Source organism: Anomaloglossus baeobatrachus, chromosome 12 (genome assembly GCF_048569485.1).
Source record: "Anomaloglossus baeobatrachus isolate aAnoBae1 chromosome 12, aAnoBae1.hap1, whole genome shotgun sequence".
Lineage (NCBI taxonomy): Eukaryota > Metazoa > Chordata > Amphibia > Anura > Aromobatidae > Anomaloglossus > Anomaloglossus baeobatrachus.
The window spans coordinates 67,546,269-67,563,410 of NC_134364.1; the positions used below are offsets into that span (position 1 = coordinate 67,546,269).

Genomic DNA, 17,142 nt, shown 5'->3' on the forward strand with positions numbered 1-17,142 from the left:
CATGCGTTTTTTGGGTGCGGTATGCCGCGTTTTTTTTTACCGCGGGTGCGGTAATCTTTCAGACCCTGCTGAAAATTTCGTTTTCAAGTGCGCACAGGGCCTTATTCATACATTTCCAGGAGTAATTGCAAAGGAACAGCGCAGAAAAATGCTCCACAATTAGCATTTTATAGAGAATATCCATAATATTTACAAAAAAAAACCAAAACAAAATATTTTGGGAAGAGTTAGCAGATCATTCGTATTCTGGATATAACATTGCCATTGTAATAAAGAGAAGTTCCCGCACCTGCCTGCCGGGGGCGCCCTGCTCATACGAAATGCATTCCCGGGTGCAGCTCCTAGTGTCCTCCTTACTTTTTCCTTTTTTTTTTTTAAACAGACGATTGAAGATAATGAGGTTTACCTTCCACACGATGAGATCTGGGTGTATGACACTGAGAACGGTTTATGGTAAGTCGCCCTGTATTATCCCATACGCTCCATTGCTGATCCCGGCCCCGTCGTACAGTACAGACCAAAAGTTTGGACACATCTTCTCATTCATGGAGTTTTCTTTATTTTCATGACTCTAAAAATTGTAGATTCACATTGAAGACATCAAAACTATGAATGAAAACATGTGGAATGAAATACTTAAAGTGTGAAACAACTGAAAATATGTCTTATATTCTAGGTTCTTAAAAGTAGCCACCTTTTGCTTTGATTACTGCTTTGCACACTCTTGGAATTCTCTTGATGAGCTTCAGGAGGTAGTCACCGGAAATCGTTTTCCAACAGTCTTGAAGGAGTTCCCAGAAATGCTCAGCACTTGTTGGCCCTTTTGCCTTCACTCTGCGGTCCAGCTCACCCCAAACCATCTAGATTGGGTTCAGGTCTGGTGACTGTGGAGGCCAGGTCATCTGGCGTAGCATCCCATCACTCGCCTTCTTAGTCAAATAGCCCTTAGGCCAGAGTCACACTTGCGAGTGCATCGCGTGTAACTCGCGCAAGTCTCTCATTGAATCACCCGGCACGGATTCACACTCTCCGAACAGGAGCGTCTCAGCTGCATAGACATTCATGCAACCGACCCGCTCCTGTCAGGAGAGTGTGAGTCCATGCCGAGTGATTCAATGAGAGACTCACGCGAGTTAGACGCGATGCACTCGCAAGTGTGACTCTGGCCTTACACAGCCTGGAGGTGTGTTTGGGGTCATTGTTCTGTTGAAAAATAAATCATGGTCCAACTAGACGCAAACCAGATGGAATAGCATGCCGCTGCAAGATGCTGTGGTAGCCATGCTGGTTCTGTATGCCTTCAATTTTGAATAAATCCCCAACAGTGTCACCAGCAAAGCACCCCCACACCATCACACCTCCTCCATGCTTCACGGTGGGAACCAGCCATGTAGAGTCCATCCGTTCACCTTTTCTACAAAGACACGGTGGTTGGATCTAAAGATCTTAAATTTGGACTCATCAGACCAAAGCACAGATTTCCACTGGTCTAATGTCCAGTCCTTGTGTTCTTTAGCCCAAACAAGTCTCTTCTGCTTGTTGCCTGTCCTTAGCAGTGATTTCCTAGCAGCTATTTTACCAAGAAGACCTGCTGCACAAAGTCTCCTCTTAACAGTCGTTCTAGACATGAGAAGGCGTGTCCAACATTTTGGTCTGTACTGTATATCACATCTGTGCTTTGACTATGACTGGATGTTTCTTCTACCTTTTTAGTAATTCTAGACTCTTGTTAATAATTATAGGAAAATGCACGTTACAGATGGCGACCTGCCCCCCTCCATGTCCGGCAGCTGTGGGGCCTGTTTGGAAGGAAAACTGTATATTTTTGGTGGCTATGATGACAAGGGTTACAGCAATCAGGTACCCAAGGAACTGGACTTTTCTGACAGTCTGTTAAGTGGGCTGTCCACTACTTTTACAGATACAGTGGAACCTTGGATTAAGAGTAACTTGGTTTGAGAGCGTTTTGCAAGCCAAGCAAAGCTGTCTAAAAATTTTTAACTTGGTTTAAGAGCAATGATTTGCAAGAAGAGCAAATACTCACCGAGCACACTTCCAGTTCAGTCCTTTTCCCACGCTGTGACCCGCTCTGGATGTAACTTTCTGTAGATATGTACTGTATTTGTGGATAAAGTGTTGTACTTTCTTTCTGCTAAGCAGTACAGCACATTGCTTATACTGTAATCTAAGTGCCTGTGCAGTATTCCAACCCCAGATTTGGCTTAGTTCTGCCCTTATTTTGGGGAGAATAGATTTGGTGGGGGAGGGGGGGGTGTCTGTGTATTCTACTAGAATAAAGGGTGTCATATTTAGACATCATTTTTTCTCTTTATAGTGATTATACCCGCACGACAACAATTCTATTATAAGCTAACGTGCAGTATAATTTGTTTTAGTATAATTTGTTTTTATTGTACTGTACAGTATTTTGTATTAGTGTACTGTAATAATTTTATATTAATACAGTACATTATTTTGTATTACTGTAATAAGTCTGTATAAATACAGTCAATATTTTTGGGTTGTGGGACCAATTGTTGATGTTTCAATTATTTCCTATGGGAAAATTTGCTTTGATAATGTAAGAATAACTTGGTTTACGAGCACACTGCCGGAACCAATTATGCTCGTATTCCAAGGTTCCACTGTATATGTATATATATATATATATATATATATATATATATATATATATATATATATATATATATATATATATATATATATATATATATATATATATATATATATATATATATATATATATATGTGTGTGTGCGTGTTTCCCTGAAAATAAGACCTACTACAAAAATAGGTTACCTAGTAGGATTTTGGGGGCTCTTGTTTTAGTATATTAAAAATATAAGCCCTATTTGCAGTTCCGTAAGGAACTGACCAGCAGCTAAAAAAAAAAAAAAGCAAGATTCTGGAACACAGAATTTCCCCCCCTCCCCCACAGACACCCCGTATAAAAACATTGCACTCACCAGACCTCAAACAATTATGGTGGATGGGCTCTCACACAGAGATCTGCGCTGCTGTCAGGTCCATCACTGTTCCAGCTGCATTGCACTGCAACTCTCACAAACAGATCAGGAACCAGCATTATTTATTATTCTGTATGAGTGATACTGCTTCCAGTCACCAGGGGGAGCCAATCTCTGTAAAATGCAGGGGAGACCTGACAGTGACACAGATTTGTATGTGAGAGCCCATTCAATTGCCAGCTATAATTGTTTGGGGTCTGGTAAGTGCGATTCTTTTAGCGGTGTCTGCTTTCTTTTGGGGCCAAACCTTGCAGCGCATAGAGAATAATACATGTAAGCAGGTAATTTTAACTCTTTGTAAATATGGTATATACCCACCACTACAGGACTGGATCTGCAACATAAGAATAGCCGATCAGATAAGAAAATGTGCATCTGAACCAGTAATAGGATTAACACAAAATGTTGATGTTTGGAAATGTGATGACCTGATTATACCTGATTATATCTGAATACGGTAAATGTTGATTATTTTTATTCAAGAATAAATGTGGATTGTTCTTCGTGGGATAATATGACATCTGCTGAAAATGAGCCCTAGTGCATCTTTTGGAGCAAAAATAATATAAGACCCTGTATTATTTTCGGGGAAACATGGGCATAATTTTGATTTATTTTTTTATTTGTTTATCAGACGCCCCCATTAGTAATCCAGTAGGTATAAATAGGATGGTTTTTTTTATATATATATATAAAAACACCATCCCTCAGTCATCAATTTATTATAAAAAAAAATAAAAAGAGAATTAGTAAATAAATAAGGACAAGAAACGTCCTCATTCACCAATTTATTACCAATCCAAATAGTCTGCCGTAATCCACATGGAGGTCCCATGACGTTCCCAGACTGTGTCCCAGCCTATGAAGAACGTTCAGAGAATGACCCCCCATAGGCTATCCCAGCTTATGGGGTTTGTTCTATGAATGTTCTTCATAGGCTAGGACACTGAGTCTGGGAGCGTCGTGGGACCTCCATGTGGATTACGGCGGACCTACTTTGGATTTTGATTGGGAATAAATTGGTGAATGAGGGCATCTCTTGTCTTTATTTCTTTTAATAATTTTTTGTCTTTCAGGGTTGCTTTTGTGGAACGTTGTAGGACCTCTTTCTGGATTACTGCGGAACATTAAAGCTTTTTATTTTATTTATAATAAATTGGTGAATTAGGGCTGTTTTTGAGGGTGGGGTGTTTTTTATAATTTGTTTGTTAGTTTTTGTTTCTATTTACATCTATGGGATTAGTAATCCGGGTGTTTGATAGACTCCCACCCATTACCAATACCAGGGCTTGATGCCAGCTAACAATTCACAGCTGGCATCAACCCAAGCCCCCCCCCCATATTACCCTGTTTGCCACCACACCAGGGCAATGGGAAAAGCCGAGGTGAAGCGCCAGGATTGGTGCTTCTAATGAATGCACCACTTCTGGGGCTGCTGCGGTCTGCTATTTTTAGACTGGTAAGGGACCAATAACCATGGGCCTCCCCAGGCTGAGAATACCAGACCCCAGCTGTCAGTTTCAACTTGGCCGGTGAAAACCGCATCGTGCACGGCCATTTGCCGTGCGTTTTTCTTGGACACAAATTTTATACGCAGATGTGACTGAACCCTTAGAAATAGCAGGAGGTAAGTGGATTGGGTTGAACACAGTGGAAAGGAGAGAATGTAAAGTTTTATGGAGTGCAGAGAAATTCGTACAATGGATAAGGAAAAAGGCACAAGGATTCAGCCATTATTATTATTATTCTAGTAATAAAGAACGTTCGTGATCCCAGTATTTTTTTTTTTTTTTCTATTTGTGTACCTCTCCAGCTGTATTATGTGGATCTGCGACCTGGCGTGGGAGAATTCACCTGGAAGCGAATAAAACATTTTGAGGGTCAACCACCCACAGCGCGGGACAAACTTTCCTGCTGGGTTTACAAGCACCAGTGAGTACTGGAAACCACATATCCTTCAGGCTGCCATATGGGTATCTGCTATTGTATCTTACATTATATCACAGGCGCTAACATGGCCCCAAGTTTTTGTAAGTTGATTGAGAAAAAAAAAAATAAAATAATTAAAAAAAATTTAAATAAAAAAATATATACTGTGTGTGTGTGTGTGTGTGTGTGTGTATATATATAATATATATATATATATATATATATTAGTACAGTTTTAAAAAAAAAATATAATAAGTGTATGCATATATATGGCTAGTTGCTTAAAATATTCCCATCTGCATTACTGTTTTTTTTTCGGATAGTACCTGTATAAACAGGCACTTTTGCAATTTGCTGCTCATTAAAATTTGTAGCTGTACTGCAGCTCGTTGCCTAGGGGACCGACCACCGCTGCTGTCTAGCTTGTAAGTAATATGCTGAAGCTGGACAGGATTAGGCGGCAACCGCTCACTGCAGTAATCCTGGCAGCTTCAAAACCACATGTACGAGCTCAGTAATAAACAGCTTGTAAACACTGATTGTTCGACCACTGCTGCTGGACAGGAGTGGTGGTCGGTCTCCTAGAGAAGGGGCTGTAATGAGAGAAAGGTATCTCAAAAACTGCTTCAAATTTGAATAAGCAGTAAATTGCAAACTTGCTTGTATTTACAAGAACTATCTGATAATATCCAACTATGAAGATGGAAATACTTTAATTTTTAAACTTTCACAAGTTTGGGAGGTTGTTTGTTTGTTTTTTTTTCTTTTGTACAGTTTCTATGCAGACCTTTGCTTCTTCATGGTAAAAGGGAAAGCGGAAATCAGGAATAAAGTCTCCTCCTGCAGTTAGATTACCTTGCAGAGGTTTCTTGGCACCGCTCTCTTCTACATGAGAGGCAAGCTGCGCTGATTGTCTTCTTGTCACATAGCTGCAGGTCCCCAATTCCACTTAGAGGACCCGCACCCACCCCCAGAAGCGCCCCCCATCTTCTGTTCTGGCTGGTGCCGTGGCCGCACACACACACACAGCTCTCCCGATTCATAGGGGCATCTATAATTACCAGAAAATCAGCGCTCTATCATCATTGGCAGCTCTGTCTTGTAAGAGCCATTTGCTCTGCGTTGCCAGGTAGACGCTCCACGGCCAGGTCCAGTAGATGCATCGGCATTTCTTCTCCTCTGGGTCGCTGGACATTTGTGGTAACTAAGGATCTGACCTTCTTCCAAAATGCCAGACAGCAAAATCAGGAAGGGATTCATAGGTTAGTAAGAAGTTTAGGTAATATCAAACTGTGTGGCAATTATCATGGAGACACATAGGTTTACATAGGAGCTGCAGAAATAAAACCATAAGAAATGTTTAATTACGACCTATTGCAGAATGTTATCTCTAATTTTTGACACATCAGGACAATAAAAAAAAGTGTCTGGCCTCTAAGTGAAGGCAGTCTCCAAGCGAGTCCCTGCTGTTTAGAGCAGTAGTAAAGCGAAGGTGCAACATGGATCATGGGCTAAAAATTCATTGTGTGCACTTAGTAAATAGCATTCCTCGTCTGCAACCCGCAGCAATCATCATTCCTCCATCACACTGCAAATATTAATTCTGACGATTTGTCACACAGGTTGATCTACTTCGGAGGCTATGGAAGCCGAAGACACGATGAACTTAATGACTGCTTCGATGTTCACGATGCGTCCTGGGTAATACGGCTGCTTTATCTTTCTCATTCCCTTAAAGGGGTGGTTCACCCATATTTTTTATTGTCTAGTTCGATATTATATTGAGAAACAATGTTTCTCTCAAATATCTTGTGTTGGCAATAGTGCCTGTGAGAGGCGCTATTGCAGACCGCTGTTCCCCGTCCAGTGACATACCCGTCATGCTGCACACGTCACATCCGTGCAGCCGGCTGCATTCTGAGCCCATCTGCTCCCTGCTCCTCTTCCCTCACAGCACAACGCCTCTCTTGCTTGCAGCGTTCTGCGAGGAGGGAGGAGGGAGCATGAGACGCGCTGTGCAAGGAGGGAGGAGGGAGCAGGAGACGCGCTGTGCTAGGAGGGAGGAGGGAGCAGGAGACGCGCTGTGCTAGGAGGGAGGAGGGAGCAGGAGACGCACTATGCTAGGAGGGAGGAGGGAGCAGGAGACACGCTGTGCTAGGAGGTAGGAGGGAGCAGGAGACGCACTATGCTAGGAGGGAGGAGGGAGCAGGAGACGCGCTGTGCAAGGAGGGAGGAGGGAGCAGGAGACGCGCTGTGCTAGGAGGGAGGAGGGAGCAGGAGACGCGCTGTGCTAGGAGGGAGGAGGGAGCAGGAGACGCACTATGCTAGGAGGGAGGAGGGAGCAGGAGACACGCTGTGCTAGGAGGTAGGAGGGAGCAGGAGACGCACTATGCTAGGAGGGAGGAGGGAGCATGAGACGCGCTGTGCAAGGAGGGAGGAGGGAGCAGGAGACGCGCTGTGCTAGGAGGGAGGAGGGAGCAGGAGACGCGCTGTGCTAGGAGGGAGGAGGGAGCAGGAGACGCACTATGCTAGGAGGGAGGAGGGAGCAGGAGACACGCTGTGCTAGGAGGTAGGAGGGAGCAGGAGACGCACTATGCTAGGAGGGAGGAGGGAGCAGGAGACGCGCTGTGCTAGGAGGGAGGAGGTAGAGGGAGCAGGAGACGCGCTGTGCTAGGAGGGAGGAGGGAGCAGGAGACGCGCTGTGCTAGGAGGGAGCAGGAGACGCACTATGCTAGGAGGGAGGAGGGAGCAGGAGACGCGCTGTGCTAGGAGGGAGGAGGTAGAGGGAGCAGGAGACGCGCTGTGCTAGGAGGGAGGAGGGAGCAGGAGACGCGCTGTGCTAGGAGGGAGGAGGTAGAGGGAGCAGGAGACGCGCTGTGCTAGGAGGGAGCAGGAGACGCGCTGTGCTAGGAGGGAGGAGGTAGGAGGGAGCAGGAGACGCACTATGCTAGGAGGGAGCAGGAGACGCGCTGTGCTAGGAGGTAGGAGGGAGCAGGAGACGCACTATGCTAGGAGGGAGGAGGGAGCAGGAGACGCGCTGTGCTAGGAGGGAGGAGGGAGCAGGAGACGCGCTGTGCTAGGAGGGAGGAGGTAGGAGGGAGCAGGAGACGCTCTGTGCTAGGAGGGAGGAGGTAGGAGGGAGCAGGAGACACTATGCTAGGAGGGAGCAGGAGGCGCGCTGTGCTAGGAGGGAGGAGGGAGCAGGAGACGCGCTGTGCTAGGAGGGAGGAGGTAGAGGGAGCAGGAGACGCGCTGTGCTAGGAGGGAGCAGGAGACGCGCTGTGCTAGGAGGGAGGAGGTAGGAGGGAGCAGGAGACACGCTGTGCTAGGAGGTAGGAGGGAGCAGGAGACGCACTATACTAGGAGGGAGGAGGGAGCAGGAGACGCGCTGTGCAAGGAGGGAGGAGGGAGCAGGAGACGCGCTGTGCAAGGAGGGAGGAGGGAGCAGGAGACGCGCTGTACTAGGAGGGAGCAGGAGACGCGCTGTGCTAGGAGGGAGGAGGGAGCAGGAGACGCGCTGTGCAAGGAGGGAGGAGGGAGCAGGAGACGCGCTGTGCAAGGAGGGAGGAGGGAGCAGGAGACGCGCTGTGCAAGGAGGGAGGAGGGAGCAGGAGACGCGCTGTGCAAGGAGGGAGGAGGGAGCAGGAGACGCGCTGTGCTAGGAGGGAGCAGGAGACGCGCTGTGCTAGGAGGGAGGAGGGAGCAGGAGACGCACTATGCTTGGAGGGAGGAGGGAGCAGGAGACGCGCTGTGCTAGGAGGTAGGAGGGAGCAGGAGACGCACTATGCTAGGAGGGAGGAGGGAGCAGGAGGCGCGCTGTGCTAGGAGGGAGGAGGGAGCAGGAGACGCGCTGTGCTAGGAGGGAGGAGGGAGCAGGAGACGCGCTGTGCTAGGAGGGAGGAGGTAGAGGGAGCAGGAGACGCGCTGTGCTAGGAGGGAGGAGGTAGAGGGAGCAGGAGACGCGCTGTGCTAGGAGGGAGGAGGGAGCAGGAGACGCGCTGTGCTAGGAGGGAGGAGGTAGAGGGAGCAGGAGACGCGCTGTGCTAGGAGGGAGGAGGGAGCAGGAGACGCGCTGTGCTAGGAGGGAGGAGGTAGAGGGAGCAGGAGACGCGCTGTGCTAGGAGGGAGGAGGGAGCAGGAGACGCGCTGTGCTAGGAGGGAGGAGGTAGAGGGAGCAGGAGACACGCTGTGCTAGGAGGTAGGAGGGAGCAGGAGACGCGCTGTGCTAGGAGGGAGGAGGGAGGAGGGAGCAGGAGACGCACTATGCTAGGAGGGAGCAGGAGACGCGCTGTGCTAGGAGGCAGGAGGGAGCAGGAGACGCACTATGCTAGGAGGGAGGAGGGAGCAGGAGACGCGCTGTGCTAGGAGGGAGGAGGGAGCAGGAGACGCGCTGTGCTAGGAGGGAGGAGGTAGGAGGGAGCAGGAGACGCTCTGTGCTAGGAGGGAGGAGCTAGGAGGGAGCAGGAGACGCACTATGCTAGGAGGGAGGAGGAGGCGCGCTGTGCTAGGAGGGAGGAGGGAGCAGGAGACGCGCTGTGCTAGGAGGGAGGAGGTAGGAGGGAGCAGGAGACACGCTGTGCTAGGAGGGAGGAGGGAGCAGGAGACGCGCTGTGCTAGGAGGGAGGAGGTAGGAGGGAGCAGGAGACGCACTATGCTAGGAGGGAGCAGGAGACGCGCTGTGCTAGGAGGCAGGAGGGAGCAGGAGACGCACTATACGAGGAGGGAGCAGGAGACGCGCTGTGCTAGGAGGGAGGAGGGAGCAGGAGACGCGCTGTGCTAGGAGGGAGGAGGTAGGAGGGAGCAGGAGACGCACTATGCTAGGAGGGAGGAGGGAGCAGGAAACGCGCTGTGCTAGGAGGGAGGAGGGAGGGGAGAGCAGATGGGCTGTGACAGCAGTGAAACACAGCTCCGAGTCTGGAAGACTGCAGCCGGCTGCACGGATGTGACGTGTGCAGCATGACGGGTACGTCACTGGACGGGGAACAGCGGTCTGCAATAGCGCCTCTCACAGGCACTATTGCCAACACACGGTATTTGAGAGAAACATTGTTTCTCAATATAATATCGAACTAAACAATAAAAAATATGGGTGAACCACCCCTTTAAGCCCCCCTTCACACATTCGTGATAAAAACGCAAGTTTGTCATGGTCCGTGGTGTATGGGTGTGTGTGTTCAGCATGTGATATCAGTGTGCTATCTGTGATAGCACGCGGACAGCAGGGACATCTATACGCGCCTTACCCAGCGCTGCTGCTTCCGGGTCCACGGTGCAGTGAATATGCGTGAGTATAATGAGCGGGCCTTGAAGCAAGTGACAGCAACGCTGGAGTTAGGGGAGTATAGAATATCATTTTCTTTCCAAGACACATGTTCTCTCCGGTACGTGTCTCACTGATCTCACACGCATCACATCAGTGTGCGGTCTGTGTGACACCTGTGCTGCCAGAGAAAAACGGACATATCGCTATGTGGAGCACACAGACACACATGTGCTCCACACGGATACCCGTCCATGAGAAAACAGGGATGTGTGTGCAGACCCATTGATTTTAATGAGTCTACATATGTCCGTGCGTATGAAAATGGATGTCATACGTACCGGAATCACAGACGTGTTAAAGGGCCTAAGTCTGAGTGAAGCTGATTCATTCCTAGCTGGAAACCTGTGGGTTTTTTGGGTTTTTTTTTTTGTTTGTTGTTTTTTTATGGTATTTTAGGGTATTTAAAGGTATTTTAGGTTGAAACATACTTTTTAATAAGTGGGTAGAACTGACCGCTGCTTTTAGGCTTGAGTGCACAGCTTTCAGGGGGAATTACCACCAGCAAAGTCACAGCTCGAGTCTTGTATCTGATTCCTTAACAATTCAGTTAGCACGTGGCTAATCAGCCATATCTATTCTTATAATACTACCGTATTTATAGGGCGGCACGGTGGCTCAGTGGTTAGCACTGCAGTCTTGCAGCGCTGGGGTCCTGGGTTCAGGTCCCACCAAGGACACCATCTGCAAGGAGTTTGTATGTTCTCCCCGTGTTTGCGTGGGTTGTCTCCGGTTTCCTCCCACACTCCAAAGACATACAGATAGGGACTTTAGATTGTGAGCCCCAATGGGGACAGTATTACTAATGTATGTAAAGCGCTGTGGAATTAATAGCGCTATATAAATGAATAAAATTATTATTATTATTATTATTATTATTATTATTATTATCCCGTGTATCTCAGGCTATCATATGTTATGTTGATCTGCTGACCTAGTGTATCTAAGGCTATGATGTGTGATACTGTGATGCTGATCCAGTTTCGTTTAGGGTATCGTGTGAATGAAAAAAGTCAAAATATATAAATTTGCTATCGCCATGTTGTGCTGACACGTAGCGCATATTGAATGGCATAATAAGAGAAACCAATGATAGCACTGTAGTTTTCTTTTTCAATTCCACCCAACTCAAATTTCTTTTTTTTTTCTTTTAGTAAACTTTATGGTAAAATTAATAATGTAATTCAGAAACAAAATATAGCAATGGCTCCAATGGGTTTATTAAAATGAAAGTTTTGGCGATGTTGCTCTATTTGCCCAGAATGGAAGCCTGATCCAGCCGGCAGTCAGTGCTGCTATTCATAGCCAGTGCAAATGAATATTGCGTGCATGCGCCTTGGCAGGTAGCGGTATATCTGATGTCACCATGTGGCAGTGAACAGAGCAGGACTAACTATGTCCATTTTCTGTATTATCTACTGACCGTAATAATTGCAGGAAGGTCAGATGTTTTGGGGATGGAACAATGACGTCCACGTTTTTGACACAAAGCGACAAGCCTGGATACAGCCCATTGTAAAAGTAAGCTTTACGTTGTGAAAGTCGCCATTTCTTTGTCTGTTTAGCATGGTGTAATATCCTATCCTTGTCTTATTCACAGAGCACCCCTCCTCAAGCCCGTGCCGCCCATTCCTGCGCCCTCCTTGGAAATAACGGATATGTGTTTGGTGGACGCGTCCTGGTCAGGTTTACCCCATGCTACTGTTTAATACAAGACTTTTGTTCATCACAAACACTGGATGTCATTTCAACTTTATTGTTTTGTTATAGCAAACGAGGATGCATGACCTGCACTGTCTGAACGTGGACACGTGGACTTGGTCTGGAGGGTACGTTTTATTAGTAAACAGAAGAAAAGGGTAGATTCCATGTTTAGGAACCTAAATAATTGTGTAAGATCAGTCAGTTATCAATTAATTTTACATTGGAGTTTTGATTAATAACTAAAGAGCATAAAGTGGTCATAAATATCAGTGGAAAGTATCCGGATCATCAACTTCTATATACAGAATGTGGACAAAAGTATGTGCCCCCTCCACCTTAAACTTATAGGAGACGCTTTGACTTCCCATTCTACATCCATAGAAATTGATTTGGTGTTGCGCCCTTTGCAGTAACAGCTCCCGCTTTTCTGGGAAGGATTTTTACAAGAATTTGGAGGCTATTCTATGGGACTTTTTTGGCTAGTAATTCAGAAGTACCAAAGCAATCCCTCCTCCACTAAACTGTACAGTGGGCACAATGCAGTCAGGGGTAAAGTTTTCCTGGCATTCACCAAACCCAGACTTATCTATTAGACACAGATAGAGACATGTGATCCATTCTTGCACAGAACATGTCTCCCCCAGAGTGCAGTTGTGGATGCTTTACACCACTCCATCCGACGCTCGGCATTGTGCTTGGTGATGTACGGCTCTGCAGAGTGCTTGGTGATGTACGGCTCTGCAGTGTGCTTGGTGATGTACGGCTCGGCAGTGTGCTTGGTGATGCACGGCTCGTCATTGTGCTTCGTGATGTCCGGCTCGGCAGTGTGCTTGGTGATATACGGCTCGGCAGTGTGCTTGGTGATGTACGGCTCGGCAGTGTTCTTGGTGATGTACGGCTCGGCAGTGTGCTTGGTGATGTACGGCTCGGCAGTGTGCTTGGTGATGTACGGCTCGGCAGTGTGCTTTGGTGATGTACGGCTCGGCAGTGTGCTTGGTGATGTACGGCTCTGCAGTGTGCTTGGTGATGTACGGCTCTGCAGTGTGCTTGGTGATGTACGGCTCTGCAGTGTGCTTGGTGATGTACGGCTCGGCATTGTGCTTGGTGATGTACGGCTCGGCAGTGTGCTTGGTGATGTGCGGCTCGGAAGTGTGCTTGGTGATGTACAGCTGCAGCTGCTCAGCCATGAAGCTGTCGGTGGGTGACATGTTTGTACTGATGTTACCAGAGGAGGTCTAGACTCTGCAGTTATGGGGTCAGCAGAGATGTGGTGACTTTTCTGCCCTCTGCTCCTCAGCACTCAATGACTTTGCTCTGTAATTTCATATGGCTGAGCTGCTTTGGTACATTTCAATAATACAAATTTTTCCTCTCCATTGAGCACATCAATGTTTAACTCGACCATGCTGTAGTTTGTGTTCCTACATCAGCACAGAGTGTAGGAATCTCTCCATCAGAACACGGCTTCCTGACAGATTCTTGGTTGATTCATTCTGCAATGTGCAGAGAAACAAAGAGCCAGCAAAAGCCAAACTGCTCAAAAATGGTAATGAATCCCCACAGATGGGGCTGCTGCTTTCTAGTAAGGGTTTCATTTTATCTCAGTGCTGAATTCACAGCTGCACTGCTCAGTACTGCTGTATTATGTTCTCCATACTTCTGTATGTATGGTGCATTGAGACAGGATAGCAGGAATCTCTCACATCTGTGCTGTGTATGGACGGTATCATAGTTGCTCTTCTCTACCCACTAGCTCAAAGACAGCTGAAAATTAGTTAGAGGCTGCAGAGGAGTAAACTGGTGAAAAATGCAGCATACGAGTCATATAATGGGCAGAAATAGCAGAATTCCCATGTACAAACAGGAAAGCTTCTTCTGAAAGCCTTGTTTCTAATGACCTGTACATGTGCAGATTCAGTCATTGTATCCTGTGCCGTACCTGCGCTCACCGTACAGACTTATGATAACCGATTGCAGAGTCGCTTCTCACTCAACCAAATGTACTCTTCTCCCTTTAGGATCCAAATTACCGGAGAAACCCCCCATGGCAGATCTTGGCATACCTTAACCCCAGTGGGAGATGATCGGTTGTTCCTTTTTGGAGGTCTGAGCGCAGAGAGTGTACCACTAAGTGAGTTATTCCTGGCAGATCCACGGGTGTAAGATCTGTGATATGGGACGGTCTACAGTAATAACATAGGTTTCTGGTGTATCCACCTATTAGAGATAATACACGCCAAGGGTGGTTTTGTTTTTTAGGCGACGGATGGATTTTTAGCCTCACTAGCAACATATGGACAGAGTTTAAACACCTGCCCAAAGATCAGCCAAGGTAAGAAGCTTCGGAATCTCCGCACGATGCATTCATATACATGTGACATTATCTCCAATACCACGACTACTCTGTCTGTGCAGCATTCTGAGAAATCGTACAAAATCGGAGGCATGGTACTTGTGCAAAAAATAACAGTTTATTGATGTACAGATATACAAGACCCACAAAAGAAGAAATGGCCATTATATAAAACCATTAAAAACACCATATATATGGGGAAAAATAACCCTTGAAATGAGGCAGAATGATGGCTAAATAGCCATAAGGTATAAGTGACCTAAGCCGATGATGGATGTTTCATATAGGCTATATCATGCATTAGTATATCATGTATAATATTTACAACAAAAGACATGAATTGTTATATCTTGCCATAACTTACAATTATACAGAAACCCAATAGGCTGTAATGGATACCTCCTAGAAATATTACTGATATAGCCAATAAAGTGCAAATATGTAACAAAACGGTACAAGGGTCACTAGAAGCCAAAAAGTGCTTTGTGCAAAGGTGCTACATGTCCCAGAAAAGGGGATCCCCATGAAGATAAGCCCCCAAACCATCCAACGTACGTTTCGCCGTAATGTAAATACACTTGTGGATGCAGCTTCATCAGGGAGGGAGGGCGAAACCAGTGCAAAAGGAAATAATGGAGTAGTTTCCCACAGTGACTAATCACATTGCCTATTTCATTTTTTAAAGGGCCTTTGAAAATGAGAGCTGGCATCTGATTGGTTGGGAAGTGGCTCAATGTTTCCTTTGCACCAATTTTGTGAACTCTCCATTAAGTTTACTGCAAATTCCAATTTGCAGGGTTTTTTTTCTGTCTGTGTTTGGCACTGGCCAACTGCTCATCAGGGGAGATAATAAGAATATTTATTCATTTATATAGCTCTATTAATTCCATAGCGGTTTTCATACAATGGTAACACTGTCCCCATTGGGGCTCACAATCTAGAGTCCCTATCTGTATGTTTTGGAGATCACTCTTGGACTTGTCTAATTTTTGGTCTGATGAACACATGTTCTCTCGTGGATCAGCAGCCACCAGATATATCAGCCAATGGCTTTCTGAAAAGAAAACACGGGGGCACTCAGCTAAGAGTAGGCAGAGATCCGTGTCTGCTGTATGATCGCCCGAAGCATCGCACTGCCTGCAGCCATCTAATGGCGGCTTTTCTCCACTCTAATCCTTAGATATTGACACGCATGAGGTTTGTGGATTCACTACATCACTAACGGAGGTCACCCTGGAGAGGCGTGACTTAGTGACTACCTCTTCCTCACTAGAGCCTCTGAGGGTGAAGTTAGGCTTGTGCTGGAAGATAGCCGCCAGGTGCTACTTCAGGGCAGTCCCTGGTACTGCAGCAGCTGACTCCAGGGGGGGTCAAGGACGCAGGTACGGGGCTCAGCGTAAGAGGCAGGACTGGATCAGGAATGCAGGCAGGGTGGATACAGGTACTTGATTGGACTGGATGGCGGGTTCTGACAGGATAGCTGGATGAGATGGTGGGTGGCAGAAAGGACACAAGCTCAGGCAGGCAGGAGGACGGGTTCAGGCAGGTCAGGTAAGCTATAGGTACAGGCTGACAGGACAGGTTTGGGTTCAGAGGACCTGACAACTAGCAAACATAGTACCAACTAAGTTTACACATTGCTCAGGCACCTCCCTAAGGGGAAGGGTGCTTAAGTACGTAGTGCCTCTCAGCCATATCCTGTAGGCATTACCAGATTAAGTGTATGACCCCTTTAGGAGATAGACAGTGCACACCCTAAGCGTGCTCCCAGGAGACCTGCACAGCATGTGCAGGACCTAGGAACCGCGAGCCACGATGGAGAACACAGAGGAAGCCCGCAGTGAGTGCGTTGGTGGGTGGCAGCGCAGGGACGCTGGAGTAACAGATATGACTGCTTCCATTATGCGTGATCTTCCATGTTGCATTTCTAAGTGTCCATGAAGCTGAGATATGGGGTGCTGTTTTCTTCTGGGTCATTGGTCATGATCTGACACCAAATGCCCTCAAACACAAATTAATGTCTGTCAAAACCAGCAATATCAGCCTACAATCCAATGAGTATGGAGGCCTCCCGACTTTTGGGGCTGTCAGTCAAACTATTGCTACAATGTTATATAGTGGTTTTAACAGTTGCTACATTGAGGTGAAAGACTTACGTTTCTTCTTGAGGGACAATATTTCATGACTTCTTTCCTACGTGTCAAGGATAAGAACCACTAAAGCAACTTTACATTGTCAGGAGCCCATCAAATCTCTGTTTCTCTACTTTTCCAACCCAACTGGAGTGTTAAGCTGGTGTCACACTAAACGACAGCGACAACGACGTCGCTGTTACGTCACCATTTTCGGTGACGTAACAGCGACCTTGTAAGTCGCTGTTATGATCGCTGCTTAGCTGTCAAACACAGCAGAAGCAGCGATCATAAGGTCGCTGTGCTACATGTTCAGAGAGCAGGGAGCCGCGCTTAGCGCTGGCTCCTTGCTCTCCTGCAGCACACATCGGGTTAATTAACCCGATGTGTGCTGCAGCTACATGTCACAGTTCAGAGAGCAGGGAGCCGCGCTTAGCGCTGGCTCCTTGCTCTCCTGCAGCACACATCGGGTTAATTAACCCGATGTGTGCTGCAGCTACATGTCACAGTGCAGAGAGCAGGGAGCCGCGTGCACTGCTTAGCGCTGGCTCCTTGCTCTCCTTGCTACAGTATGCATCAGGTTAATTACCCGATGCATACTGCAGCCACATGTCACAGTGCAGGAGCCGGCACTGGCAGCAAGAGCGGAGGCTGGTA

The 17,142-nt window shown here is 47.1% G+C and overlaps 1 protein-coding gene across 1 annotated transcript in view; it reads left to right on the forward strand.

The window, feature by feature from the left end:
* KLHDC1 (kelch domain containing 1) overlaps positions 1-17,142 on the forward strand; it is a 37,243-nt gene that overhangs the window by 2,447 nt on the left and 17,654 nt on the right. Inside the window, exons 2-10 of the mRNA XM_075330751.1 lie at positions 383-453; positions 1,743-1,860; positions 4,861-4,979; positions 6,599-6,677; positions 11,734-11,817; positions 11,897-11,977; positions 12,067-12,125; positions 14,019-14,131; positions 14,260-14,332. Coding sequence (XP_075186866.1) covers positions 383-453; positions 1,743-1,860; positions 4,861-4,979; positions 6,599-6,677; positions 11,734-11,817; positions 11,897-11,977; positions 12,067-12,125; positions 14,019-14,131; positions 14,260-14,332 — 797 coding nt within the window. The remainder of the gene's footprint in view (positions 1-382; positions 454-1,742; positions 1,861-4,860; positions 4,980-6,598; positions 6,678-11,733; positions 11,818-11,896; positions 11,978-12,066; positions 12,126-14,018; positions 14,132-14,259; positions 14,333-17,142) is intronic.